At 39.7% G+C, this 24,308-nt stretch overlaps 7 protein-coding genes across 8 annotated transcripts; 3 read left to right on the forward strand and 4 right to left on the reverse strand.

Annotated features, from left to right (window-relative positions):
* Positions 1 to 542: 542 nt before the first annotated feature.
* Positions 543 to 1,461, reverse strand: LOC135440335 (venom peptide HsVx1). The gene is made up of 3 exons (XM_064699445.1): positions 1,302 to 1,461; positions 1,080 to 1,212; positions 543 to 1,013 (listed from the first exon to the last, which is right to left on the reverse strand). Exons 1-3 carry the CDS (start codon positions 1,414 to 1,416, stop codon positions 911 to 913), a joined length of 351 nt encoding a protein of 116 aa, XP_064555515.1. The 5' UTR covers positions 1,417 to 1,461; the 3' UTR covers positions 543 to 910.
* Positions 1,462 to 3,942: 2,481 nt separating this feature from the next.
* On the forward strand, positions 3,943 to 5,394 carry LOC135440334 (uncharacterized). Its single transcript, XM_064699444.1, has 3 exons — positions 3,943 to 4,128; positions 4,185 to 4,317; positions 5,164 to 5,394. The coding sequence occupies exons 1-3, from the start codon at positions 4,017 to 4,019 to the stop codon at positions 5,282 to 5,284; spliced, it is 366 nt and encodes a 121-aa protein (XP_064555514.1). The 5' UTR covers positions 3,943 to 4,016; the 3' UTR covers positions 5,285 to 5,394.
* A 1,700-nt stretch (positions 5,395 to 7,094) lies between these two features.
* LOC135440336 (uncharacterized) lies at positions 7,095 to 7,789 on the forward strand. The gene is made up of 3 exons (XM_064699446.1): positions 7,095 to 7,234; positions 7,320 to 7,482; positions 7,548 to 7,789. The coding sequence occupies exons 1-3, from the start codon at positions 7,135 to 7,137 to the stop codon at positions 7,627 to 7,629; spliced, it is 345 nt and encodes a 114-aa protein (XP_064555516.1). The 5' UTR covers positions 7,095 to 7,134; the 3' UTR covers positions 7,630 to 7,789.
* Positions 7,780 to 11,863, reverse strand: Ran (RAN, member RAS oncogene family). The gene is made up of 3 exons (XM_064699439.1): positions 11,704 to 11,863; positions 9,483 to 10,021; positions 7,780 to 8,739 (listed from the first exon to the last, which is right to left on the reverse strand). Exons 2-3 carry the CDS (start codon positions 9,915 to 9,917, stop codon positions 8,524 to 8,526), a joined length of 651 nt encoding a protein of 216 aa, XP_064555509.1. The 5' UTR covers positions 9,918 to 10,021; positions 11,704 to 11,863; the 3' UTR covers positions 7,780 to 8,523.
* Positions 11,864 to 12,081: 218 nt separating this feature from the next.
* On the forward strand, positions 12,082 to 13,019 carry bcn92 (LYR motif-containing protein bcn92). Its single transcript, XM_064699448.1, has 3 exons — positions 12,082 to 12,279; positions 12,358 to 12,478; positions 12,683 to 13,019. Exons 1-3 carry the CDS (start codon positions 12,200 to 12,202, stop codon positions 12,758 to 12,760), a joined length of 279 nt encoding a protein of 92 aa, XP_064555518.1. The 5' UTR covers positions 12,082 to 12,199; the 3' UTR covers positions 12,761 to 13,019.
* Pgd (phosphogluconate dehydrogenase) lies at positions 12,946 to 15,957 on the reverse strand. The gene is made up of 3 exons (XM_064699423.1): positions 15,796 to 15,957; positions 15,488 to 15,711; positions 12,946 to 14,397 (listed from the first exon to the last, which is right to left on the reverse strand). Exons 1-3 carry the CDS (start codon positions 15,801 to 15,803, stop codon positions 13,184 to 13,186), a joined length of 1,446 nt encoding a protein of 481 aa, XP_064555493.1. The 5' UTR covers positions 15,804 to 15,957; the 3' UTR covers positions 12,946 to 13,183.
* Positions 15,958 to 16,613: 656 nt separating this feature from the next.
* On the reverse strand, positions 16,614 to 23,798 carry D2hgdh (D-2-hydroxyglutaric acid dehydrogenase). Of its 2 annotated transcripts, XM_064699418.1 has the most exons (6): positions 23,692 to 23,798; positions 21,750 to 21,912; positions 20,336 to 20,563; positions 18,618 to 18,759; positions 17,853 to 18,546; positions 16,614 to 17,310 (listed from the first exon to the last, which is right to left on the reverse strand). In XM_064699418.1, exons 3-6 carry the CDS (start codon positions 20,486 to 20,488, stop codon positions 16,737 to 16,739), a joined length of 1,563 nt encoding a protein of 520 aa, XP_064555488.1. In that variant the 5' UTR covers positions 20,489 to 20,563; positions 21,750 to 21,912; positions 23,692 to 23,798; the 3' UTR covers positions 16,614 to 16,736. The 2 variants fall into 2 exon arrangements, with proteins under 2 accessions (XP_064555488.1, XP_064555489.1); XM_064699419.1 differs by lacking the exon at positions 21,750 to 21,912 and having other exon boundaries at positions 23,692 to 23,787.
* Between the last annotated feature and the right edge of the window lie 510 nt (positions 23,799 to 24,308).

Genomic DNA, 24,308 nt, shown 5'->3' on the forward strand with positions numbered 1-24,308 from the left:
ATTTCATTTATTATTTCATTCCACTTAGCTTAATTCTCTGTGTCCATATTCCATATTTTTCCCCAAATATAATATCCTTCACTTTCTGAATGTTATACATTCCATTTTGTATACATTCCATTACGTCAATGTACCATATCAATATACAACAATGTTTTTTTTCTAATCTTTTTTCTATTTTTTTTTTCATTGAGCTCAGAATTCTTTGCCCTGAACTATGTCAGCTGATAATTGTTTTTAATTTTTATTGGAAAACTTTTTTTCCATGTTCAAGTAAATGTTTTTATCTGGACTTAAGATCAGAGTATATAATTCCACAATTTTTTCTTTTATTAAATTCTTTACTAATAATAAAAATCAAATATTAATATTTTTCCCAACATTTTTAAAAAAGATTTAAATTTTTTCTCAGTATCTTTTCAAAGAATATCCTCCTGACATTCTCATAGAAATCGTTTTAATTATTATTAATCTTCAGAAATTATCCTCCGAACATTTTAAGTCCTATAAATATTAGAGAGTTTAAGATTTTTAGTCTAGAATTAAATTGTATACTTTCATTTTTATTTCCATTCATGAGTTTTAAGGAAGAAATGTATTTCCTCTTGCCAGCTTATTATTTATCCTCTGGTTAAATATATGAATCGAAATTGTAAGTCTTCGGAAAACTTTATTCATTCTTATTTTAATGGGTTTTTGATAAGCTTTCGACTGATCTGTTAACGCATGCAAATTTTCAAGTCAGACTCGAACTGATCAAGAATATATATGTATACTTTACGACTGTAATAATCTCCACAAGGATGTATCAAAACCTTTTCGCACTCATTTTAAAAAAAGTTCCCCTTTATAGACAAGATTAGGTATAAAGATATATCTATATATATATATATGTATACAGCTGAGGGCATCAATCGCCGGAACAAATACGTGTGGGACAGCAATCCGGATACGGTTTTGTGTAGTCATTGGGCGTAAAGTGACAGCCATCGGCCAGTTGCATGCGATCGCAGCTAGTGTTAAGCATTATATCAGTCGCGATCATAAACGATATATGTATGTAGATAGAAAGTACTCACTGCTTGATCATGAGCACATAGTCCTCACGGCAATACACCTGGGCACAAAAATCCAGCCGATCCACCGGAAAGACGGTGCCGTTCCGCGGCACGGCCAGCTCCAGTTCCGCGTAGTAGCAATGCTCGGAGATGGCTGGTTCGATTCAGAAGGGATTCACATCCAAATCATGTACTATATATACATATATATATATATGTGTGTGTGTGTGTGTGTGTACTTACTGGGATGCTGCGTATGGCCGCGATACTGTGTGCTGAAGCCGAGCAGCGGAGCAGCTGCCAGGATCAGGAGCAAACCGATCAAAGACCAACAAATTTCCAGCTTCCGTTTGCGCATCGCGAGTTCTCCGATTGAGCTGCTCGAATGCTGAGAATTATGGGCTTTATATGGCAGCGGATGTGACACCGAGAACTAAGCTATCAGCTCTTCAAATTTCATTTGTCTGCTGTTCTCACACTTTTTGTTTTGTAGAGTATACATATATATGTATATATGTATAGAGTATACTCGTTGTACTCTCAGCGCGGCACGTTCGTGACTCTCCAGCGTTTGTTGAGTTTTTTTTTTTTTTTATTCCTATGTCAAGTCTTGTAATTCCCACATCTCCAAGCTGGAGTCGTTTTGGAGCTGTAGTTCCAACTAGAACTACATCTAGTTCCGAACCGAACCATATTTGATAGAAAAAACAAGTTCAACATTTTATATTTTCGGACAAAACTGAACGTATTGAACCAAAGCTCGAACCCATATTTGGGTTCATGTTACTAGTTCACAAATTTACGTTTAAATTGGTTCAAGCCGTGAACCGAACCAGTTTCAATGAGCCAGTATAGCTAGCCTCTATTCTATTTTGATACTAATAAATATTATGTGGGAATCGAAAATGGAAACAAGTTTTCCTATTTGCATTTGCTTGATATAAATATATACTTATTTTATAATATTTATACTTCATTTTATTAGCTTTATTATAGTACAATTATAATTTCTGTAGAAAATAATATTATTTTTATTATAATATATAACTATCTATTTAATTTGTAGAGTATAAAACTTTCGCGCAGTTCGGGTTTTGTTCAATCATTTTTGTTAATAAACTTAACAAATAAATAAATATTACGTACATACTCGCGCTGCCGTACTATATAATATATTGTATTTCGTATCTTGTTCAGGCGATAAATAGTGATTAATCATACAATACTTATAAGCACGCTTCTTCTTTTTTTTATCTCACGACCTGTTATTATCCATTGTTTTTGTATTTCTTTCGATTTCAAGTTTTTTCCCAAAGACTAAGCAAATTTTTGTCTTACATATGTATATATACTTTCCCTACAAACTCTATAAGAAAGAGGAAGAGCGAGAGAGAGAGAGAGACTTAACTTACAAAACAAAAAAAAAACATTTAGACAAGCTGAAGAAGTACGTAAAATTTTAAATTATTCTGTCTCTATACATAAAACTGCTTGTCCTGACTGACCGATTGACTGATTGACTGACTAAGTGACTGATTGAGTAACTGACTGATTGAATGACTGACTGACTGACTGACTGACCGAATGACTGATTTACTGACTGACTGACTAACTGATTGACTGCCTAACTGATTGACTGAGTGATTGACTGACTGAATAACTAACTAACTGACTGACTGATTGACTGACTGACTGAATAACTAACTAACTGACTGACTGATTTACTGACTGAATGACTGACTAACTAATTTACTGACTGACTGATTGACCGACTTAATGACTGACTGATTGACTGCCTAACTGATTTATTGACTGACTGATTGACCGACTGAAATCCATTCCTATTTGGTGGAAATGGGGGTCAAACAATTGGTAGGTTGAATTTTGCGTTCAAATTAATATTCAAGGCTCTTCTATGAAATTCCAGCTGAGACTTGTTTCACACTAGCACAAAACTTGCCACGGACAAGGCCGGGTAACCCCAGCTCGTTGAGCTAAGTATAAAGTACTCGAAACAGATTGATTAGGATTGATTTTGATTATTTCTTTCTCTTTACTCAGAGTGACTATTATTCAAGTCAAGTTTTTGATGCGAACTCAAGCAACATGCGGCTAAATGCGGAAATAATGCAAATGCAGTCGAGATCGTAATGCGCATTTGCGCCCTAAATCCCGCGCAAATTGACTTGCCCAAAAGCTAAATAAATGTTTTAAATATATGTATGTATATAAAAATATATATTTGTACAAAAAGCTGATAAGATTTTGCGACCTTGCCAGAGTTTGGTAAACTGGGTCAGCGGCAGTGTTGCCACTTTAGCTTTTTTTTTTTAAGCCAAACTAGCCTTTAAGCTATTGTATTTCCTACCCAGTTTGGCTATTTCTAGCCGCGGCTTAGCTTTAAAAGCAGAGTTTGTTTTTTATAGTTAACAACATTTTGGCATTTTTTTCTTAGTATAGAATTTGCATCAAGTTGTATATAGATTTTGGTGGATTGTGGGCGTGGTATATGCCAGTGTGCCCCGTTTTGAGCATATTAAATTTAGCCTGAACAGTAAACTAGCTTGAAAATCGTAAAGCAAATCAATCGAAACGCATGCACAGGGTATCTGCTAGTCGAGCACCGAGCTGACGCACCCAGCTGACGCCCCCGCGCAAATGGACTCTCGCTTTCAGGGCTGGCAACTGGTCGGGCTTAATTAATACAAACTAGATCTAAAAAGCTGAAACTGTGCACATGCCCCACATACAGAAGCAGAGATACATACATACATACATACATACATACATTCATTTATGTGCCAGCTTTATTATTAATTTTATATAAAAGCAACAACAATTAATTGCAATTGACTCAGTCGCACGTTCGGCGCTCGTCTATTCGCCAACTTTATTTCCCTCGTGGAGTATTTCTGCTTTTTTTTTCAGCTTTTTTCTTCGTTTTTTTTTTTGGTTTTCATGATGATTTTGGACTTACCCGGAGCCCACGTGCTGCTGCTGCTGCTGCTGGCGCTGCTCTGCGCTGGCGCCGCCGCCGACCTGGGCTATCGGGCCAATGCCGTGCATCCAGGTGAGAGCGTGAGAATCTCGTGCCGTTTTCATGCCCTAAAACTGCCTTCTGTCCAGACTATCCGGGCCAGTGCTACCTTGAGGAACTGAAACAGCCGATACCCAAATATCAATCGTACAAGCCGATCAATCGGGCGGGCCACTGCAACTCCTTCTATTGCCGACCGGACTATGTTCTCGAGATTGGCTAGTAAGTCGGCGAATGCCTTCCATTTGAATACTCTTCACACATTCCTCCAAATATGTGCAATATTCCTTCACGATATGCCTAAGATTTACATACATATTCCATTGAGCGTAGCTACAGAGAATTACGAACTATTTAGCTGCATATCGCATGTATTTACTTAAGCTTCATATATTCTAAATCCTCTATATATACATATATATATTTATATGGCTGAAATATCTACTCAAGCTAAGACGAACTCTTGGAAGAATCGCTTAGCTATCTGAGCGTCAGACTAACAAAACAGAAGTCGCTGGCTCAAATTCAACGGCAATTTGCAATTCTAATATTTATGTTTTTATAGCACTACTATACCCTGATATATATATATATATAAATATTCTTGATTAGCATCAAAAGCCGCCTCGATCTAGCCATGTCCGTCCGTTAGAGCTAAACACTAGAAATACTTTTGAACGCAGTTCCTCCCAGTGCTAAGTTTCGATAATCGATAACTTTTTTCCGTTACCAGGCAATCGGTAAAAATCGATTATCGAAATCATGCTTACACAAAAAAAAGGCTAGATTCGCCGAATTTGACATGTAGCATCTAGAATAGTGTATACAGATCATTTTATGTACTCTATATATTTATCATATCTCTGAAATGAGTTCCATATGTCTATGCCATATATAGCCAAGTCTTATATGCATTGCATATATTATATTTAATGATTTCCAACCAATTATATATATTACTTGCACTTTATTCTTTTAAGCTCGATGTACATTAAAATAGAAGTACATTCGCTTTATATCTGAATTCGATTTGCTTGATTTATAATATGTGGTATTATTTTTTCGCAGCTGCGGTCGACACAATCTGATGCCCACGGAGAACTGTAAAATTGGCACCGATATGCGACTCATTTTTCCACACTGTTGTCCCAAGCTGATCTGTCAAGAGCCGGAGTCCAATGATATTTAGTTCTATATACATATATATTCCTATACAAATCATATTATGCCTCCCATACTAAATATTTTCAATAAACTTTACATTGCTTAACTGCTGAGTTTCTGAATGTTCCGAAAGCAGCTGTCGCTTCTCATTGTACTCTATGATATTAAAAGCACCTGCCAGACAATAGGGTTTATTTCTGGTTTCCCAGACAATGGATATATGTAGTACCTGGGCCTAAGCGAATAGCTCTACCTATGCCTGCCTATAGTTTCTTTATACTTCAGCTAAAAAGCTGCAATTTTTCACAAATTTTAAAAGCTAACCTCAAAATAGTTTTCCATTCATTGTTTATGCTCTTGAATAGCTTTTGATATGCGTGGCAGATCTTTCATGCGAATGCCAAATAAACCATATATATACTAAACAGATATATCTATATATATGTATATGGGTAAATTTAATTCCTGGTTAGAAGAAACTAGTATTTTTTTCTTTAACGATTATTCTAAGAATCTCTAAGAAATTGGTAAGAAAGAAGGCGCAAGAATTATAAGGCCACGCCCACGGAGGGGAACGAACAATATCAATATCTGTCACAGTTTTCAAGCTAAACTAATCAAATACGGAATAAAGACTACTGACACGCTGTCCCATCGATCGAGTGATAGATAAATATAAAATAGAAATAGCCATAATTATGGTCAAAATTCGCAGCTCTTTCTATTTACATATGTATCGACTGAAGCCTGAAATTTCGAATACCCATCCAATACTACGTTAATACTTAGTTATGCTAAATACTGGATAGCACATTTTCCCTTTAGTCATCAATCGACCTAGCTGTAACTCATATGTGAGAGCAGCGATGTCTATCAAATTTTGGATATTTACTCCGACAATCAATTGGTTCCTATAAACAACAACAATAGTTTGTTTGTAGTATATGAGCGTAATGTAAAAACAAAAAAATATGAAAAAACTCTCGATGCAATTAACTCAATCAGAGCCTGTTGGCGGCTGGGCGGGAAAGAGAGGGGGGGGGGGGTGTGTGCATCAGTCGGGGGCAGGCTGCTAAATAGTGAACAATTAAACAATTAAAATGCGAATTGTGTTGGAAATTGAAAACAAACAACAAAAAGCACCAACTAACGAATACGCTACGTTGGCTGAAAATCAAGATGATGCGAACCGGTTCGTGTTCCAATTCCAATTTAATTCTCATTATGAACTGAGCCTAAAATTTGAACCAGTTTTTGTCAAAATAAAAAAATATGTTCAGGCATATCGAATTTAAATGGGATATTCGAAAATAGACGAACCGATCTTTAGCTCGAAAAAATGTTCAGGCATACCGAAAATATATGGTATATTCCAGGGAGCCGGGTAATATTGGTTCGAACCGTGAACCGAACCAGCGGCAATTTCTATGCTCTTTGAGGGGGGGGGGGGGGGGGTATAATATATCTGATATTATACAAGAGTTATGTTCCTCTGTCAGTTGCAGTGCAAACTATATCATATTGATCTATAAAAAAAAAACGATATACTTTTTTTTACTGAAATCCTTTGAGATAATTTCAGCAAACTTCAGTAATTATGAGCTCCACAATTCCTCGCCCATATCTGCCGAAAAGTAAGTCATATTTCATGTTGAATCTTCAATTTTGCTAGGATTTAAAAAACTCGCAACTCGTGTAGCGCACATCTGAAAGTCGAGCTAAACGATCTAAAATAAACAAATTAGTTTTTTTCTCTCTTTGTTTTGCAAATTAGAATTGTAAATTTGCGTAACTGTAGGTAGACATGGTTGGGGGTATAAATAGCAAACTGGTTGAGCCAAAGGGGCTTCAGTCGATCCAAACAATTCCACAAAGATGCGCAACAACAAATCAACTTGGCTGGGCGCAACTGTTGGGCTGCTGCTGCTGCTGCAGATGCTGTTGTTGATGATGATGCTCGGCGGCAGTGAGGCAGGTGAGTTGCTGGCGCTGCATGCCCTAAAGGAAGCTTCCGGCAGCAGGTTGTAAGTTGACTCGTTTTCTTTTTTTGTTTTAAACAGTCAGCGAGCCCGTGTGCACCTATCGCAATGCCGAGGACGAGACCGTGTTTCTCAAGTATTTGCCGCTGTTGAAGAAGGGACAGGATTATGTGGACTTTGGCAAGGAGGGCAAATGCCTGAAGCGCGCCATTTGCACGGATACGTTCAAGACCATTGTCGAGGAGTGAGTATATGCGCCTATATAGTTGTCCGATCTGTGTATATGACGTCATCGATCAATCAAAACAGATGCGCCGACCAAAAAGTCACCTGTCTCAACAAGCAGCGCTACACGGGCGTCTTTCCCGCCTGCTGTGTCAAATGCCCCTAGATGAGGATGCGCCTCCCTCTCTCCCTCTCTCGCTCTCTCTCTTCCTCTCGGGCTGGATACAGGCCATATACAATAACAATATAAATATATCTATATATACATATGTGTATGTATAGTCTAAACAAAATATGATTAATAATAATGACAACATTTCTTGGTATACCGTTTTAGTTCTTTCTGGTTTCGTTTTTATTTCTCTTAGCTATTTATTTATCCATTTAATCGCAATAATTATTTGTTTTTATTTGTTGTTGCTGCTGCTGATGTATTTGTTGTTACTTTGTTGTTGTTGTTGTTACTTTGTTGTTGTTGTGGTTTCAATGTTGCCTTAGAGTTTGTCAATTTCACAATTACTCTAAGCCATATCTGTTCAGCAGTTGTGTGTCTTGGGCTGCCGTTGACCAACGCTTAATTCTCTTAATTAATTCTGGATATTTATATAGTTTCTTCTTCTTCTTCTTCAAATTTTTCCCTTTTTTTCTTTTATGTTATATAAGCTTTTTTTTTTTTTTTAAGTTTCTGTTAAAACATAATTCTGCTGCGTGCCACCAAAATTTTGTCATGCCACCAGACAGCAGAGTTGAAAAACAAAAAAAAAAAAAAAAATTAAACGAAAATCGTAATTACACAATATGATAATAATAATTTGGGGCCAGAGTTATGCTCTCTCTCTGTGTGTGTGCCTGTGTGTGAGTGTAGGTGTGTAGGGGCGGGGGGGGTTTGTGAGTGTGGGTGCTGCTTATGGTAATCCCGGCGCTGCAGTTCTGCTGTTGTTTTATCGCTTAGCTTGCTGATGTTGCTGTTGCTGTTGCTATTGTTAGTTAACCCTGTTGTCTGCTGTTTGTTTGCATTTCTTCATTCATTTATTGTTTATATTCTGTATAGAGCTATAGCTTATAGATCCTCATCCTCATCGGGCAAGGCGGTCGCCTGCGCCTCCTGCAAGTCGCGCTCAATTTGCAGCTGCCAGTCTTTATCCATTTTGACCTCCGGTGGCAGCAGTGCCGGCATTGCCACAAACTCCAGATTTGGATCGCCGACCAGCTTGCGGGCCAGCCAAAGGAATGGTTTCTCAAAGTTGTAATTCGATTTGGCAGAGATGTCGTAGTACTGCATAAAGAAATGAGAAATTGAACGAGATTAGCAAAAATTGTACAAGGTTACGGAATGTTTCTATTAGAAACCAACTCTTCCTGTTCTCGCGCAAAGCATCAACAATCGATATCTTTCAATTGCGTGTTTTTATCGATACTCCAAATATAGACACTAATTCGTTATATTTGGGAGACAGAGAATATCTCTTGTGGTCAGTTAATGTTAATATCTTGTTAACTGTGCAATTACAGAAATTTGAAGATAAACAAAGGAAAATTCAATTGTTTTGTCTGTTAAATGTAAAAGCAGAACTACGTGTTTAAATTATGTATGTTCTCGCCATATTTATAATCTACTCCATTCACATTATCTGAATATAGTTTTGTATAAATTTAGTTTTATTTACTTTTTGAAAGAGAGGATTTATGATACTTGCACATTAGGCAGCATATTTTTAGCAGAAAATTGATAACAAATTGCTTGGAAACAATTTACTAGCAATATTTCAACTGAAAATCAAATAATTTGAGTATATATTTTCATTCAATGGGTCAAAGTGGTTAAAAAAAAAAAAGAGAAAATACTAGAAACTGTATTTTTTGTATGTGACCCACTGTCGATAACATTTTTGTTTTGAGCTATCTCTGTCTCCCTCACTCTGCCATCTATCTCTGTTACATTCATTTTTGACATGTCTGTGCATGTTGTTGATGCTTTTTCATTTTATGGAACAGGCTTTATTAAGTTTAAACACTCACCTGCAAGTTTTTCTTTCGGTGAAACACAATGCTTTTGGCCTTGACCTTACGATCCTTGATATCAACTTTATTGCCACAAAGGACAATGGGTATATTCTCGCAGACACGCACCAGATCCCTATGCCAGTTGGGCACATTCTTGTAGGTGACACGCGATGTTACATCAAACATAATGACGGCACATTGTCCCTGTATGTAATAGCCATCGCGCAAACCGCCAAATTTCTCCTGTCCGGCTGTGTCCCACACATTGAAACGGATGGCGCCTCGATTGGTGTGAAAGATCAATGGATGCACCTCAACGCCCAGTGTGGCAACATATTTCTTTTCAAATTCGCCGGTCATGTGACGTTTGACGAACGTTGTTTTGCCGGTGCCACCATCGCCGACCAGCACGCACTTGAATGTGGGCATATCCTGTACTTCCTGAGCCATGTTGCCTGCTGTTGTTATTGTTGTGCTTCTTTCAAGTTATGCTCTACAGCACTGTACAAAATTACAATTCACACACGGTCCTCTGGAGTTGCTGCTGCTGTTTTCTGTTGAAGATGCGTTTGAATTAATATCGTTTTAGATTTTGTGTACAATTTTGGGTTGTTCGATTTTTACGGTACGAGGACTGATGTTAGACGTGCGGCGGGCGCAATGCGAATGCGAACACCACAAGCAGCGCACAAGAAACGAAAGGTAGAGGTCAAAGCAGAATGGCCAATGCCAAAGGCCGCAGTAAAGCGCGCCAAAGGACAACAACAGCTGTTCTCAGTTGCGGGGTCTCTTTTAAGAGAGAAAAGAGAGCGAGACAGAAGTGAATGCAAGAGAGCGGGCTACAGGGCAACAAAAGTGCAGCTGCCGTCACTGGGTGTGTGTGTGTGTGTGTGTGTACAGGCAGGTAGCATGCGACCATGCCGTGAGAGAAGGCTGACATACAATTGTTGTTCTTGTCGGCTTTATGTAAGCGCAATAACGGAATCATATATTCAGTTTTTGTTTTTGTTTCAATTGCAACCCTAAAATGTCAGCACTGCAAAATGGTTTAATTGTATATTGACGCTTTAAATACGCGCAAGAAACTGGGTTCCGTTTAAAATTTATAATACTTTAATCAAGCTTCAAATCAGACATAAACAATACGCGTAAACACTAAAATGCTCTTGAAATTGTATTCTATATTGCACTAATTCATATTTTTGTATATAACAAAGTTTTTACTTGGGCTGGTATTAGGAAATTGAACTAAAAAATAGAAGTAAGTGAACTGTGTGTCATTCCAGTATAAATTGCAGATATTGTTGAAATGCGTTGCTTAGCTGGCGCACGCACACAAGAAAACGGTGGAGGCAACAGCCCTCCTGCGAGTGCGAGCGAGCAAGCGAAATGTATAGCGAGTGGCTGCTACTGTAGCAGACGCAACCAAAGCGCGCCAAAAACGTAAACCAAGCAAACAAAGAGTATGCCAACTGCAATGCAATGTTAATTCACATGAAGAAACGCAATGCAAATCCAATTCGCATTTGTCTTATTAATAAACACAATCAACTAACAAATGCTAACGTATATTCTCACACACCAATGCACACAAGCATGGGCTATTGCCGACTTATACACACGCACACGCACACACACATGCCTAAACGCCAATACACGCGCCAGTCTGAAACATGACGCAAATTTTTTTTCCTACTTATTCAGGTTTAACCTCACAAATTTGTGCGAATGGCCGTCGTTTGTGTGCAGTTCTTTTTTGGCATTTCCAAAAGGCAAATTAAACGAAAATTTGATTTTAAGTTTACTTTTAATAAATGTGTCCAGGGTTGCAACTATTTACGTTTGCATATCCCTCATAATTCTGAATCCATGCCAACACACGCGGCGGCGGCGGCGGCTGCAGCACCACGTCGTGCGACGCCGGCCTTAAGTGGCCTTCTAGCAGAGGCTGGAGAAACAACAATAGCTTCAGCTATGTAGTTAGCAACAGATTGTGGAATAGGGCAAGCACATTCGCAACATATAAATGCAAATATATATATATATATGCTTATGCGTATATATTAAATTGAATTGAATTGTGCACACTTGAACACCGTCAGCAGACAGACCCTAGACCACCCACCGATAAACGTATTGCGACGCCGTCATCATCGCATTTGAGACGTCTGCAAATTTCACATCTATTCGCAAGCGAGCGAACAGCGTGTGTAGTGTGTATTTTGGCTTTACTTACATGCTGGCTTTCTTTTTGTTTCAACAATTAGCAAGAGCACACAGACTAAATGTTTCTTTCAACAGCACGGACACAGAAATGACAAAGGTATTGCTTCTCTTATCGAGTATTACTTCGCATCAACCTTACTTTTTTCTCGTGATCCTGTTTGCAACTAACAAATATATCGATATAGCTTTTGTGTCGATAATTCCAAGATGATGTTTCAGAGCGACAGTGTTACCAAAGGTAACTTGTTCACTTCAGATAACTGGGCTGTGCGTATAATCAGTATTTATTAATTACTGAAAACCGTAGACATATTGTTATCGATATATCAAGTGCAATACGCTCAATTTATAAACAGATAGTAATCGATAAGCCGTTGTTTTGCTTTTTATTTGTTAACATCACTAGATTGTACTTTTCAACAAAAATAATCAATACGATTATTATCAATTAAAATCAACTTTAAATAATATATATTTCTTGTTGTCCACACACAACAAATACAAAGATGTCGACACGTCGCCAGGCAATTACATTGTATCGGAATTTGTTGCGTGAATCCGAGAAGCTGCCCTCCTACAACTTTAGGTGCGTGTGTATTGTGAAATAGCTTAACATAACAGCAAATTGTGTCAATTATGTATAAATATTTTTTTTTGTGGACAGAATGTATGCGCTACGTAAGATACGCGACACATTTCGGGCCAATAGGATGGTAAATGATTTCAAGGAAATCGATCGGCATATGGCAAATGCCAAGCAAAGTTTGGAGTTGATTCGTCGACAGGTGAGCTTGTGCCGGGTCATAAAATTGGGAAAACAGCTGTACATGTGAGCACATGCACACAAGCACACACGCACACAGACCAATTTACATGGCCAATTGCCTAATTGTTATCGCACTGCAGCACGTCACTTTTGACGTCAGCGTTGCTAACGATAACAATACGATATCAGGATTGTATTTAATTAACACCCTCTCCCCTTATAGGTAATTATCGGTCATCTTTACACAACGGATAAGCTGGTTATCGAGCAAACAAAGACGCTGCGGCCATCAGACGACTAAAAAGTTGCATCTCTATCATCCACTCAAACACACACATACAAAGGCAAATGGCACCTGGACAATAGCCGGCGCGGGCGGCCTAAAACTCGAAAGACTCGTTAAATTTGAATGTTGCTTTTTGCTGTTTTTGTTATGTTCATGTTAGTTGCCGCCGAAAAAAACCAAATCAAATCAATCACTGAAGATTGTAGAGAAAAAAAACACCAGTTTAATAATATATTAATTACAATGAAATTATATACGTGTACATATACTTTAATTACATTATTGTATAATTAAGTACTGCCTTAAAGTACTTGAAACGAAAACATAAAAAAAGCAATAGAAAAATGAAAATAGAATAGAAATAGAATAGAAAAAAGAGGCCAGCCTATTGATATAAGAGTATACAAACTGTAGATATGGAATGTGTGTTATGTATATCTATGCCTGATAGGTGCTTGCCGAAACATTGCCGCCTGTGCCCGTCCAGTTGGTATGATGGAATTGCCCCTCCTTGCCCAGCAGCTCGTATGTGTGGGCGCCAAAATAATCACGCTGTGCCTGCAACAGATTCGCCGGCAGCTTGGCCGTCCGATATCCATCGTAGAAACTGAGCGCCGTAGATAGCGCCGGCACGGGTATGCCCCAGAGGAAAGCATTGGCCACCACCTGACGCCACGAGTCCTGTCCGCTCTCAATGGCGCGCTTGAAGAAATCGTCGAGCAGCAGATTGGGTAGTGTCGGCTGGCGTGTATACGCATCCTTGATGTTGCCCAGGAATACGCTGCGTATGATGCAGCCGCCGCGCCACATGAGCGCAATGCCGCCATAATTTAAGCTCCAGCTATTCTCGCTGGCCGCCTCCCGCATCAGCATAAAGCCCTGCGCATAGCTGACAATCTTGGCACAGTACAGCGCGTATTTGAGGCTATTGAGGAACTTTTTCAAATCCGGCACGCTCGGCTTGCAGCCGGGTCCCTTCAGCACGCTGCTGGCGCGCACCCGCTCATCCTTGAGCGCGGAAAGGCAGCGCGAGAAGACCGCCTCGCCGATTAGCGTGACGGGCACACCATATTGCAGTGCCGCAATTGCTGTCCACTTGCCGGTGCCCTTTTGACCGGCGGTGTCACGTATGCGCTCCAGCAGATAGCCCTCGCTGTCGTTGTACTGCAAAATATCCCGTGTAATTTCAATGAGAAACGAGTCCAGCTCGGCGCCATTCCATTGGCCAAATGCCTCAGACATTTGCGGCGCTGTGAGGCCCAGACTCTTCATAATGTGATATGCCTCACAGATAAGCTGCATGTCGCCATACTCGATGCCATTGTGCACCATTTTGACGAAATGACCGGCGCCGCCATCGCCCACCCACTCGCAGCACGGCTCGCCATCGGCCTTGGCGCATATGGCCTGAAAGATGGGTTTGATCAGTGGCCATGCGGCGGCATGACCGCCCGGCATCAGCGACGGTCCATGTCGTGCGCCCTCCTCGCCGCCGCTAACACCGGAACCCACATAGAGCAGACCCAGCTTTTGCAGCTCATCGCAGCGGCGCGATGTGTCCTGATACTCAGAGTTGCCACCGTCGATGATAACATCGCCCGGCGACAGCAGCGGCACTAGTTGCTCTATAAAATCATCCACAGCACTGCCAGCTGCCGAGAAAAAGAACGTAATGTGTGATTAGACAAGGCCAAGTGTTTTTTTGATTGTTTTGAAAGTCAATGCCAGAGATGGGCGTGTGCTGAAAGGCAAGTATGCTGCACTCACGAAATGCCTGTAAGGCCAAATACTATCGTGCAACATCGGTCCACATTGTCTAAATAAATACTAAGGCTAATCTAGTGTTGTGCTGTGGCTCAATTAGTGCTGCGAACCGCGATACACAACTTTTTAATTTTCGTACAAGGTTAATTTTATTTTATTTATTTATTTATTTTATTGATATTTTAAAGCGCTTTTTTGAAAATGTTTCTTTTTTTTCGAACAACAGTAGAATTTGCTTCGTTTTTTTTTTACTCAAGTGTATTGTCACGCGTCCATCTCTAGTTGCAGCTGCACTGCCTGTGTTAAAGTCGACCTTGACTTAAGGTCAGCCCAAAGTCGCGAGTTTCTGCGCTTTAGTGAGATAATTACAACAAGTTTTGATAGCATTTGATAGCCTGACGGCAAAACCTTATCGCGGGCATTGATCTTGACCCAAGTGCTAAGCACCTGTTGAGTCGTGTTTGTTTTATATGACCTACATATATTGAATGTCACTGCCTTTGGAGTGAGTGTGTGTGTGTGTGTAAGAGAATGGTTATCCGGCGTGAAGGAACTAAAAAGGCCCTGTATGCTGCTTCAGTTGCCATGCAAAATGTAAACACTCGGCCTAGCAGGAATTTACCGACTTGTTTGTTTGTACTAGTTTGGCAGCATTAAGCTGCGTATTGAGCTTAAGCGATAACTAACCGAATAAGCACTATTAATCGATAGCGTGCATATCGTTATAGGTAAACAAAAACAAATAGTAAATTATATTTGCACTCTCTTTCTCTCTCTCACACACACACGCAGCCAAATGCTCTCCCGCTGTTTTTTGACAGGCCGCAACAAAACGAAAAGCTATGCAATTTTTGTGTGCATGACTTTGCTTTGACTTCCACACACACACACACACAGACACATAGCGCGATCACTGCACGCCACTCCACAATATTACAGCAGCAATGACAACAACAACAACAACAACACACAACTTACCCTTGACAAGCAGCATGACTTTGCGTGGCCTTTTCAGTTTGTCGACCATGTCCTTCAATGACTCGGCGCCAATCACTTTGGTGCCTTTGGCCTCGTTGTTTAGAAAGTCTTGTACCTTCGAGACGGTGCGATTATATGCGCAGACCACGAAGCCCTTCTCGTCCATGTTCAGTATGAGATTTTGACCCATTACGGCCAGGCCGATGAGTGCAATATCAGCTTTGCTGCATTTACAAAAATACAAAACAAAAACAACATTGACACGTTGCAAAACAAAATCGGGCAAATTGACAGTGAAATTTGCTTACCCGCTCATATTTGTCTTTCTTTTTTTTTTTTATTACTAAATGATTTATGTAAAAAAAAAGGTTATTAGTTGTGAATTTTACGCGAATAACTCGTTTTATTATCGCCTTTGTCACTTTCACTGCGCTGCCGCCTTCTGGCCGTTTGCGTTCGCCGACTGAAACTGACGCACGATGCGCAAAGCAAAAACGATAAATGCCAAAAAGCCGAAAAGCTTTCCGCTAGAACTGAGCGCGTATCGTGCTTGAAGCGTGTCACGCAGACGCAGGGCTGCAGGCACGAATATGCGAGTGTTTAGTTTGTGTGGGTAATGCAATTGACGAAACTCGAATTACAATTTATTCATTTATGTGATTTAAGCAAAAAAGACTTTAATTAAATATATGTAGCTGCACTTTACAAAGTAAACTCATTTTATGTTGATAAAAATAATTAAGTTTCCACAAGACTTTTTAGCACGTTATTATTCTACTATAAATATTTATTGTTAAATTATTTTCAATTTAAAACGTTTGACTTTTATCCGCAAAATTACTTTTAAAGTTTGTAAGCGAAAAAAAAACAGTTAATTTGCCTGTCTTGCTGCGTGTCGTGCGTGACAAAAGTTTGCGCCGCGCCCATCTCTAACGGCTCAAAGCTTTTTGCACGATCAAGCCAATGCAATGACAAATGCGAGCAGCAAGCAACAACAAAACAGAAGACAAACAACATTTTTGACACCACCTTGAGCCGCCCTCTAGTCCAGCTCTAACCGATAACTCGGCGATCGATAGGCGATAACTGCAGCGGAATGTATGATGAAATGCTTGAAACGCTTGAATTTAATACACAAACAAGTAAATGCACATTTATTGGAAGCTTTACACTTTACATTTGTAACAATATGATTATAAGAGACAAAAAAAAAATAACCGTATATATGTATTGTGAGGTAGTGCTGCTTTTAATTAAGCATTTTGTAGGGATTGAGTATGCCGTTGGGATCAAACATTTTCTTCATGTCGCGCATCCAGTCAATGGCCACCGGATTCTTGGAATAATGCAGATAATCCTTTTTGAGAAAACCGATGCCATGCTCGGCACTGATGCTGCCCTTCAACTTGGATGTGTACTCGTAGACAAATGGCTCGACACGCTTGTAGATGGCCTCGTTGAACTGCTCACAGGACACGTTCAGATGCAGATTGGAGTCGCCCAGATGGCCATAGCCGCACACGACTGTGGCCAGAGGACCGCATCGCTCCCGCATGACGTCCACAATGCCATAGAAATCGCGCAGCGGCAGCGAAATGTCATACTTGAAGCAGAAGCTCTTCTCGATGAGGCCCAGCGGCACCATTTCGCGAATTTTCCAAATCTCCTGCACCTTGCCGGGCTCCCCAGTGACGGTGCCATCCAATATTTCGCCACGTTCCATGCCCTCGCTTATGAACTGATTGATCTTCTCCTCGTCATGCGCGCCATTGCTGCCCGAGGTCTCGATGAGCATGTAGAAGGGATAGCCAGAGATGGGCGAGCTAAGGGTTGAATGTTCAAATCTTTATTACACTGTGAGAACAAGAAGGGGGAGGTTTCCTTAGTAAAAAGTAAAAGGTCAGCTTAAGAGCCCAGTCGCATCGAACTTGAAAATTCGAAGAGCTACAGGCACAAAATTGGGTTTATAAGTTCTCGATTACCATACGCCCGCCAAAGCTTTGACAAATTATCGATAACTTTTGTCGTTTGCCCAACATTGTTATATAATCAACTGCCTAGCCCCTGTTTTTAAGCATATCTCGAGAACTTTAAGAGCTAGAGACACCAAATTTGTAATTTAGGTTCTTGTTAAGTAACACAGGGCAAAGACATTTCATTTTTTTTGGATACCTTCTCTAAAATTCTCCCCAAAATTGAAAAGAAGAATTGAATTAGTCTGTTAGCACTGAAAATTGCAAAGCGATCGGACAATAAAGGCCGAAGATATTAAAAAATGTTTTTTGGTGAGGATAGATGATGTCTGGGTACAGGGTACAGGGTATCTGTCTGGGTACAGGGTATCTTGTCGAGCACTTTCACTTACTTAAGAAACTTGAACTGGGTTAGCGCCGTGTTGAGGGCCAGCTCATCGATGAGCTCACACGAGCTGAGAATCTCGCCCAGATTGCGTTTGGCGCTGACAAATGTCTTGAGCACATCCTCAAACGAATTGAGTCCAATAAAGGCGACATTTACCGCCTTGGAGACATGTGGACACAGCATGGACAGCTTGGTAACGACGCCCAGCGTGCCCTCGGAGCCAATGAACAGATGCTTCATATGATAGCCGGTGTTGTCCTTCTTGAAATTGGACATCAGATCGAGCACCTGACCGTTGGCCAGCACCGCCTCCACGCCCAGCACAGAGCCATGCAGATTGCCATAGCGTACGACACGCACGCCGCCGGCATTGGTGGACACATTGCCGCCAATATGGCAACTGGCCTTGGCGCCCAAATCCAAAGGCACGGTCAGACCCACATCCCGGGCACGCTGATCAAAGTTCTCCAGAATGCAGCCGGCCTCGACAATGGCAATGCCCGTCACCTCGTCCACGGAGAGCACCTTGTTCAGGCGCTGCAGCGACAGCACGATCTCATCGCAAATGGGCACCGAGCCGCCCACCAGGCCAGTGTTGCCACCCTGCGGCACCACCGCCAGCCGACGCTCATTGCAGTAGCGCAATATGGCGGCCACCTCCGCCGTGCTGCCCGGCTTGAGGACCAGCTTGCTGTTGCCTGGAACACATTTGGAAGGCGACACAAATGAGAGTTGTTCGGCGTTAGACGCTTTTGCTCGGGACACTCACCGCGTATGCGCTTTAGAAAGCATATATTGTAGCCCTCCAGATCCTCGGTGAGCACATGATTCTTGCCCAGCAGCTGCTCAAACTGCGACACATCCTTGTCGTTCAGCTCTGCGTAGTTGCCGCGCTGCACATGGTCCGAGATCTGCGGTGGGAAAATGGGAAAACTTAATAAAAATCGAAGAAGCGCATCGAACTTCGGTGTCGAATCTTAAGTCGAATCTTAACCCCAAAGTCTAAACTATGCCTGGCTCGAGGGGGTTCGAATTCTGTATCAAATCTGAACTCAAAACTCCTTTTTCTTAATTTCCCGGTAAATGTTTGTTTTTTTTTTTTAAATAGAATTTACTTTTTTTGAGAATATTTTCTTCCAGTTTCAAAAACTTTTTCGTTCTAGTATTTTTTGTCTACCATTTAGCAAATATGTTTTCGATATTTTTGAAAGCATTTTTTACTTTTTTGAAACAAATTTTGATTCTAAAAATATTCTTTTTGCCGTTTGAAAAAAGGTAATCTTTAGAAAGTTTTTCTGTAGTTTGGTAAACATTTTCTACATTTTTTTTTTGTTTATTGAAAATTGTGATTATTGGTATTATATTATTATTATTTTTTCCATGCCCTTGTGGAGAGCATTATAATTATGTCATGAAATGTGTAACGCATAGAAAGAGACCCCATAAACTATATATATATATATTCTATATCAGCATCAACAGACGAGTTGATATAGTTAACTCCGTCTATCCGTCCGAACTTTTATTTGAGTTTTAATTATATTAATTATATATATTTTTTTTAATATATTGCAAAAATCATATCCAGATCGCACTACAATAGTATATAGCTATAAAGGAAGAATCGGTCGAAAAATTAATTTTTGTACGTCAAATATTCTGTGTATTAAATCGTCGGCGTGCCAAAGATATCCTAACTTTCTCGTTATTATTATTATTATTTTTATTCTTATTCTTATTAATATAAAATTATTAATGTTATTATTATTGATATTGTTTTTATTATTTACAAATAATTGAAAAGAAAATATATATACTAACTGACAGGGGAACAGGGGAACAGGGGCTTATAGTTTCTAGACTTAAAAAAAATGTGGATTTCAGTTTTAGAATTTATATATTTTAAATATTCTTTTAAATATATTAAATATTCCCTATTTGCAGACTAATCGCCCAATTTTATGTTCAATTCGATTAAACTTTCCAGAGTTACGTTTTTTTTTTTTATACTTTGATCATAAACAACTTCATATTTATCATTATGGCACAAATGGAAGCTTTATTTAGTATTCAAGTATTTAGTATCAGGTAATTAAGCAAAATCTGAACAATAGGAATTGCGATAACATTTGGCAACCATAGAAAAAACCGTTATAAAATGGGGAAGTATACAAATATTGTTCAAAAAGAAATTTTTTTTTTAGTGGTATATTTTAATCGTTTACTTTTAAGAAAAGACTGTTGTTTATTTTTGTTAAATACGGAGTTTGCCATTCACAGCAATGTGCGCAACTGTACATAGCGGTTAATTTTGCAACCACCATTTGCAAAGCGGCGATTGGGCCTTGGTGGCCACAAAGTCAACTCACCACAGAGCCAAGACTCACACTCTCGCTCCCTCCCGCCCTCTCGCTTGCTCTGCCTCACTCTCTCTCTCTCTCTCTCGCTCTCTCTCTCTCTCTTTGTCTGTCTGTCTGTTTCTCTTACCTGTGTCAGTTCCGGCAGCGGCGATGCGCTGCTCGCCAGCGTGCGCAGCGTGGTGTGTGTGCGTGTGTGTGCGCGCGCGTATGTGTGTGCGATTTGACTGAGGGTGGCGGCTGTCGCATATCTGCGCATTTGCATTAGACCCTGGAAGCGCATGGTGGCTGCCACAGTATAACGGGGCGGCAAACGTTAAGAAATTCAGCGGCTCAGCTCAACTGGGAAGGTTTTCCTCTATAAAGATAAGGCATGGCGATGATTTAGAATATATCGACTATAATAATGTTGCGAAAACCTAAGCAATATAATTTCCATCTAAACTATTTGTAGCCCGCAATTTGACGATTCTCTTCTCATCTTTTGTGTTCTTGCTTCGTAAACGTTTCACCACTTTTAGAAACCCACAATTTGACGACTTTCCTCCCTCTCTCTACTGAAAAACATTAATCTTTTGATTGCCTATTGAGTTCTTTCTTCGTAAACGTTTCACTGATCGTAGCCCGCAATTTTACGATTCTCTTTTTTTCATTTGTGTTCTTGTTTCGTAAACGTTTCACCACTTTTAGAAACCCACAATTTGACGACTTTCCTCCCTCTCTCTACTGAAAAAAATTAATCTTTTGATTGCCTTTTAAGTTCTTCCTTCGTAAACGTTTCACTAATTGTAGCCCCCAATTGTACGATTCTCCCTCTCGCCCATTTTTATCTCTCTCTCGCGCAATCCCTTTATCTTTCGATTGGCTTCTGTGTTTTGGGTTCGTTAACGTTTTACTATTTGTAGCCTGGAACAAGACGAACCTACCTCTCGCCTACTTTTATCTCTCTACCAACAAACTTATTTTTTTGATTGTCTTTTGCGTTCTTGCTTCGTAAACGTTTCACTGTCTGTAACTCAATATTTGCCCACCTTTATCTCTCTTGCGTAATCTCTTAATTTTTGTATTGCCTTTTGTGTTCTTGCTTCGTAAACGTTTCACTGTCTGTTCCCCTATAGCTAGCAATGAATTTTGCTACATCAAAATACGCTTGTTAAAAGTAATATGAATTTGTCCTTAAAGGTAAGCTTATTTATTAGATTCATTTCGATTTTAAAATTACTGCAAAATTTTTTATCGCAACAATAGGTCCTAGTTCCTATGTTATGCGAAGGGAAAGCGCGGAGAAGAATGAAATATTAAAATGTTGTATATAGACTTCCGGTTCAAGTCTGACTGAGCGTTCAAAAGTTTCCCAAAGAGCTAAGCAAATCTAATCAAATGTCGTGTTACAGTAGCCACTCGTAAATAAGAACTGCTCGAAATAAATATTTCTCTTTTCTTTGAATCAGACGCCTTGAATCGAAAAAAAAAAATTATTTTGTAGAGCAGAAAAATTGTTGCCTGAGAAACCTTGCTGCAGCTTTTCTTCAACCCGATTTTACCTGATTTTATGTGATATTTTCAGGTACTTTCTCAGCTGCTGTACTTCAATTTCGGCGTTCACACTTCGTCCAGATATAATTGTGTGTCCACAATCGAGTCTCGCTCAATGCGAATGTAGTTTAATTATAAAATAACGAATGTGTGAGCTTTTTTTGTTGTGCGCTGTCAGTGGGAAAATAAGAAGAAGAAGAAGAATTAGCATGGTCGATATTTGGTTGGGAGCGTGTGGACAGACGGTAAACAATGAGAGCAGCTTGTCCCACGATCTCGAATGTGAAACGGATCCGGGCCGAAAAGCAGAGTGCTGTTAAAGTCAATATCTTTATGACCGCGACCGGGTTTACTTTGTCAATATGCATAAGCGTATGTATGTGTGTACACGAAATTTCCAGGTATAAAGGTAAACGGCAAAGAAAAACTGCATAATCATAAACTCATTTACGACCCATCGAGTTACCTGCCTCTGCAATTGTTCTGGTCTGGCTCTGTGGGTTTTTGTTTGGTGATCGAGAACTGAATTGAGCGGAAGGTTAACAAAAACTTCAGTCATGGGCATATAACTACATGCCGGATCAACCAGATCTTCCAGATCTGTCATGCCAAGTAAATCCATTGAGTTGCTTTCCTACACTTGTTTCATAAGCTTGCTTTCATTTTAAGAACATTTTCATGCACTTTTTCTAAGTCCAATTTAGAAATATGAGTTCGAATCAGTATTTTTAAATGCCCTAGAATCTATAGTTCTTATAAATAAAGTCCTCTTTCCTTTTTTTTTTTACATTGTGCAACACTTTTAATCACAAAATTTGTTTGTTTTACATTTATAGTTTTTTGCTTTACGCTGTGCAACACTTTTAACTAAAGAATTAGTATGTCTTAAAGCCCATCAATCCAACAAATTGATAGTTTTCAAAAATTAGAATAAACCTTGGCATCAGAACCTTGAAATTTATGAGCACCCACTGCAGTATGAAATCTATGATAACGGTCACAGAGAGGGCGGTCACACTTGATTAGCTAATTGTAACCATAATGTATGACAAACATGCATGACAGTGTTCGTCGGAGCAGAAGAAATACAGCTGCTAATAAAGTTTCGTCTGTGCCTTACACACATGTCTATGTCGATCACAGATATGTGTGTCATACATGTATGAAGTTAACAGCGCCACGTAACAGCTTCATGCGCAAGCTTTAAGCATTTGTATGTTTGCATAGTTCGGCCACACAGATTATTGACAAGCTATCAGCCCTGTTGTCCACGTTTGTTTTTGTTTACATTTGTCGTCTTTCATATGCCCTGTACCTCTGTGTGTATATGTGTGTGTGTGTGTGTGTGCGTTTGGGCTTGTGCTTTGATTACGTCAAAAGCTTGCGTGTGGCATTGTGTGTATTTGACAGCTATTGATAAGCGACATTTTTGGACTTTTATGTTATCTCAATACGTTTATTTAATCAATATTTTATTATAAATACTTAAATTCGCTATGCATACATATATACAAATATATGCACATACACATATGCACGCATGCTAGAGATGGCATTTATTGGCGTCACCTGTTGCACACGCGCCTTTCACGCACACAGATAAGCAAACGAGTGACTGCTCTCACACACACAGGCACACACACACACACGCAGCCACCGCACGCGCCAACAATTTGCATTTGGTATGAGCTTTAGTTCGGTCTGTTATGGAAAATAACCGCAAAGAAGCAGCGCAAAAAAAAACAACAACAACAAGCGCGCAGCTTTTAATGCTCGGGCAATATAAAAGACACCAATATGGCAGGAACATACACGCTCTCTGTATATATGTATATGTATTTATATATACGTATATACGTATGCACATATATGTTCTTTTGCGGTTATTTTCCATGCATATGTATTTATGCATATATGTTTACATATATGTATATGGATATGTAACCGCACCTGCACCAGTATTCTGCCTGCGTCGAGCACTCGTCCAGTTTCGTCGAGTCGCTGGTCTCGCGCAAATCGTAAACACAACCAAAACAAAACTAAAACTAAAACGAAACGACAAGCGCTGAAATAAGAGCAAGCGGCGCATAGCGTACGACGAAAAAGAGCGCAAAAGCTAGCAAAAGCGCCAGCTGAGCGCCACAAACAAAAGCTTTCTTCGCTCCGATCAGCTGTTGCCGAGCTTTGCGTCTCTTTTCGGCTAGCAACATGTGGCCGTTCACTCGCCTACAACAATAATAACAACAACAACAACAACACCAACAACAGCAGCAGCAGCCACAAATTTTGAATTTTATTATAACAAAAGCTTAAGATTTGAAATTCAAATCGTCGCATCCATGGAAAATGAGTGTAAAATAAGGTTTAATAATTTTGTGAAAACTCCCATTGAAAATGGGTAAAAAGGGTATTATGTATGTATTTGTGCAAATGTATGTAACAGGCAGAAGGAAGCATCTCCGATCCCATAAAGTATATATATTCTTGGTCAGCATCAACGTCCGAGTCGATCTAGCCGTGTCCGTCTGTCCGTATGTATGAACGCAAGGATCTCAGAACCTAGAAGA

This window comes from Drosophila montana, unplaced genomic scaffold (genome assembly GCF_035044405.1).
Source record: "Drosophila montana isolate Dmon_TW-CO22-7 unplaced genomic scaffold, ASM3504440v1 contig_920_1, whole genome shotgun sequence".
Classification (NCBI taxonomy): domain Eukaryota; kingdom Metazoa; phylum Arthropoda; class Insecta; order Diptera; family Drosophilidae; genus Drosophila; species Drosophila montana.

Bases quoted from the DNA above. Each gene is read 5' to 3' on its own strand.
- Ran (XM_064699439.1), bottom strand. From the start codon at position 9,917: ATGGCTCAGGAAGTACAGGATATGCCCACATTCAAGTGCGTGCTGGTC. The intron at 8,740-9,482 runs GTGAGTGTTTAA...TTCTTTATGCAG, and splicing joins ACCGAAAGAAAAACTTGCAG to TACTACGACATCTCTGCCAA.
- LOC135440335 (XM_064699445.1), bottom strand. From the start codon at position 1,416: ATGCGCAAACGGAAGCTGGAAATTTGTTGGTCTTTGATCGGTTTGCTC. The intron at 1,213-1,301 runs GTAAGTACACAC...GAATCGAACCAG, and splicing joins CGGCCATACGCAGCATCCCA to CCATCTCCGAGCATTGCTAC. The intron at 1,014-1,079 runs GTGAGTACTTTC...GCTTAACACTAG, and splicing joins TATGTGCTCATGATCAAGCA to CTGCGATCGCATGCAACTGG.
- LOC135440334 (XM_064699444.1), top strand. From the start codon at position 4,017: ATGATGATTTTGGACTTACCCGGAGCCCACGTGCTGCTGCTGCTGCTG. The intron at 4,129-4,184 runs GTGAGAGCGTGA...CCTTCTGTCCAG, and splicing joins GGCCAATGCCGTGCATCCAG to ACTATCCGGGCCAGTGCTAC. The intron at 4,318-5,163 runs GTAAGTCGGCGA...ATTTTTTCGCAG, and splicing joins TATGTTCTCGAGATTGGCTA to CTGCGGTCGACACAATCTGA.
- Pgd (XM_064699423.1), bottom strand. The intron at 14,398-15,487 runs GTAAGTTGTGTG...TTTTCTCGGCAG, and splicing joins AGTCATGCTGCTTGTCAAGG to CTGGCAGTGCTGTGGATGAT.
- bcn92 (XM_064699448.1), top strand. From the start codon at position 12,200: ATGTCGACACGTCGCCAGGCAATTACATTGTATCGGAATTTGTTGCGT. The intron at 12,280-12,357 runs GTGCGTGTGTAT...TTTTGTGGACAG, and splicing joins CTGCCCTCCTACAACTTTAG to AATGTATGCGCTACGTAAGA. The intron at 12,479-12,682 runs GTGAGCTTGTGC...CTCCCCTTATAG, and splicing joins TGGAGTTGATTCGTCGACAG to GTAATTATCGGTCATCTTTA.
- LOC135440336 (XM_064699446.1), top strand. From the start codon at position 7,135: ATGCGCAACAACAAATCAACTTGGCTGGGCGCAACTGTTGGGCTGCTG. The intron at 7,235-7,319 runs GTGAGTTGCTGG...TGTTTTAAACAG, and splicing joins GCTCGGCGGCAGTGAGGCAG to TCAGCGAGCCCGTGTGCACC. The intron at 7,483-7,547 runs GTGAGTATATGC...CAATCAAAACAG, and splicing joins TTCAAGACCATTGTCGAGGA to ATGCGCCGACCAAAAAGTCA.
- D2hgdh (XM_064699418.1), bottom strand. From the start codon at position 20,488: ATGCGCTTCCAGGGTCTAATGCAAATGCGCAGATATGCGACAGCCGCC. The intron at 18,760-20,335 runs GTAAGAGAAACA...TTCCCACCGCAG, and splicing joins CGCTGCCGGAACTGACACAG to ATCTCGGACCATGTGCAGCG. The intron at 18,547-18,617 runs GTGAGTGTCCCG...AATGTGTTCCAG, and splicing joins CTTTCTAAAGCGCATACGCG to GCAACAGCAAGCTGGTCCTC.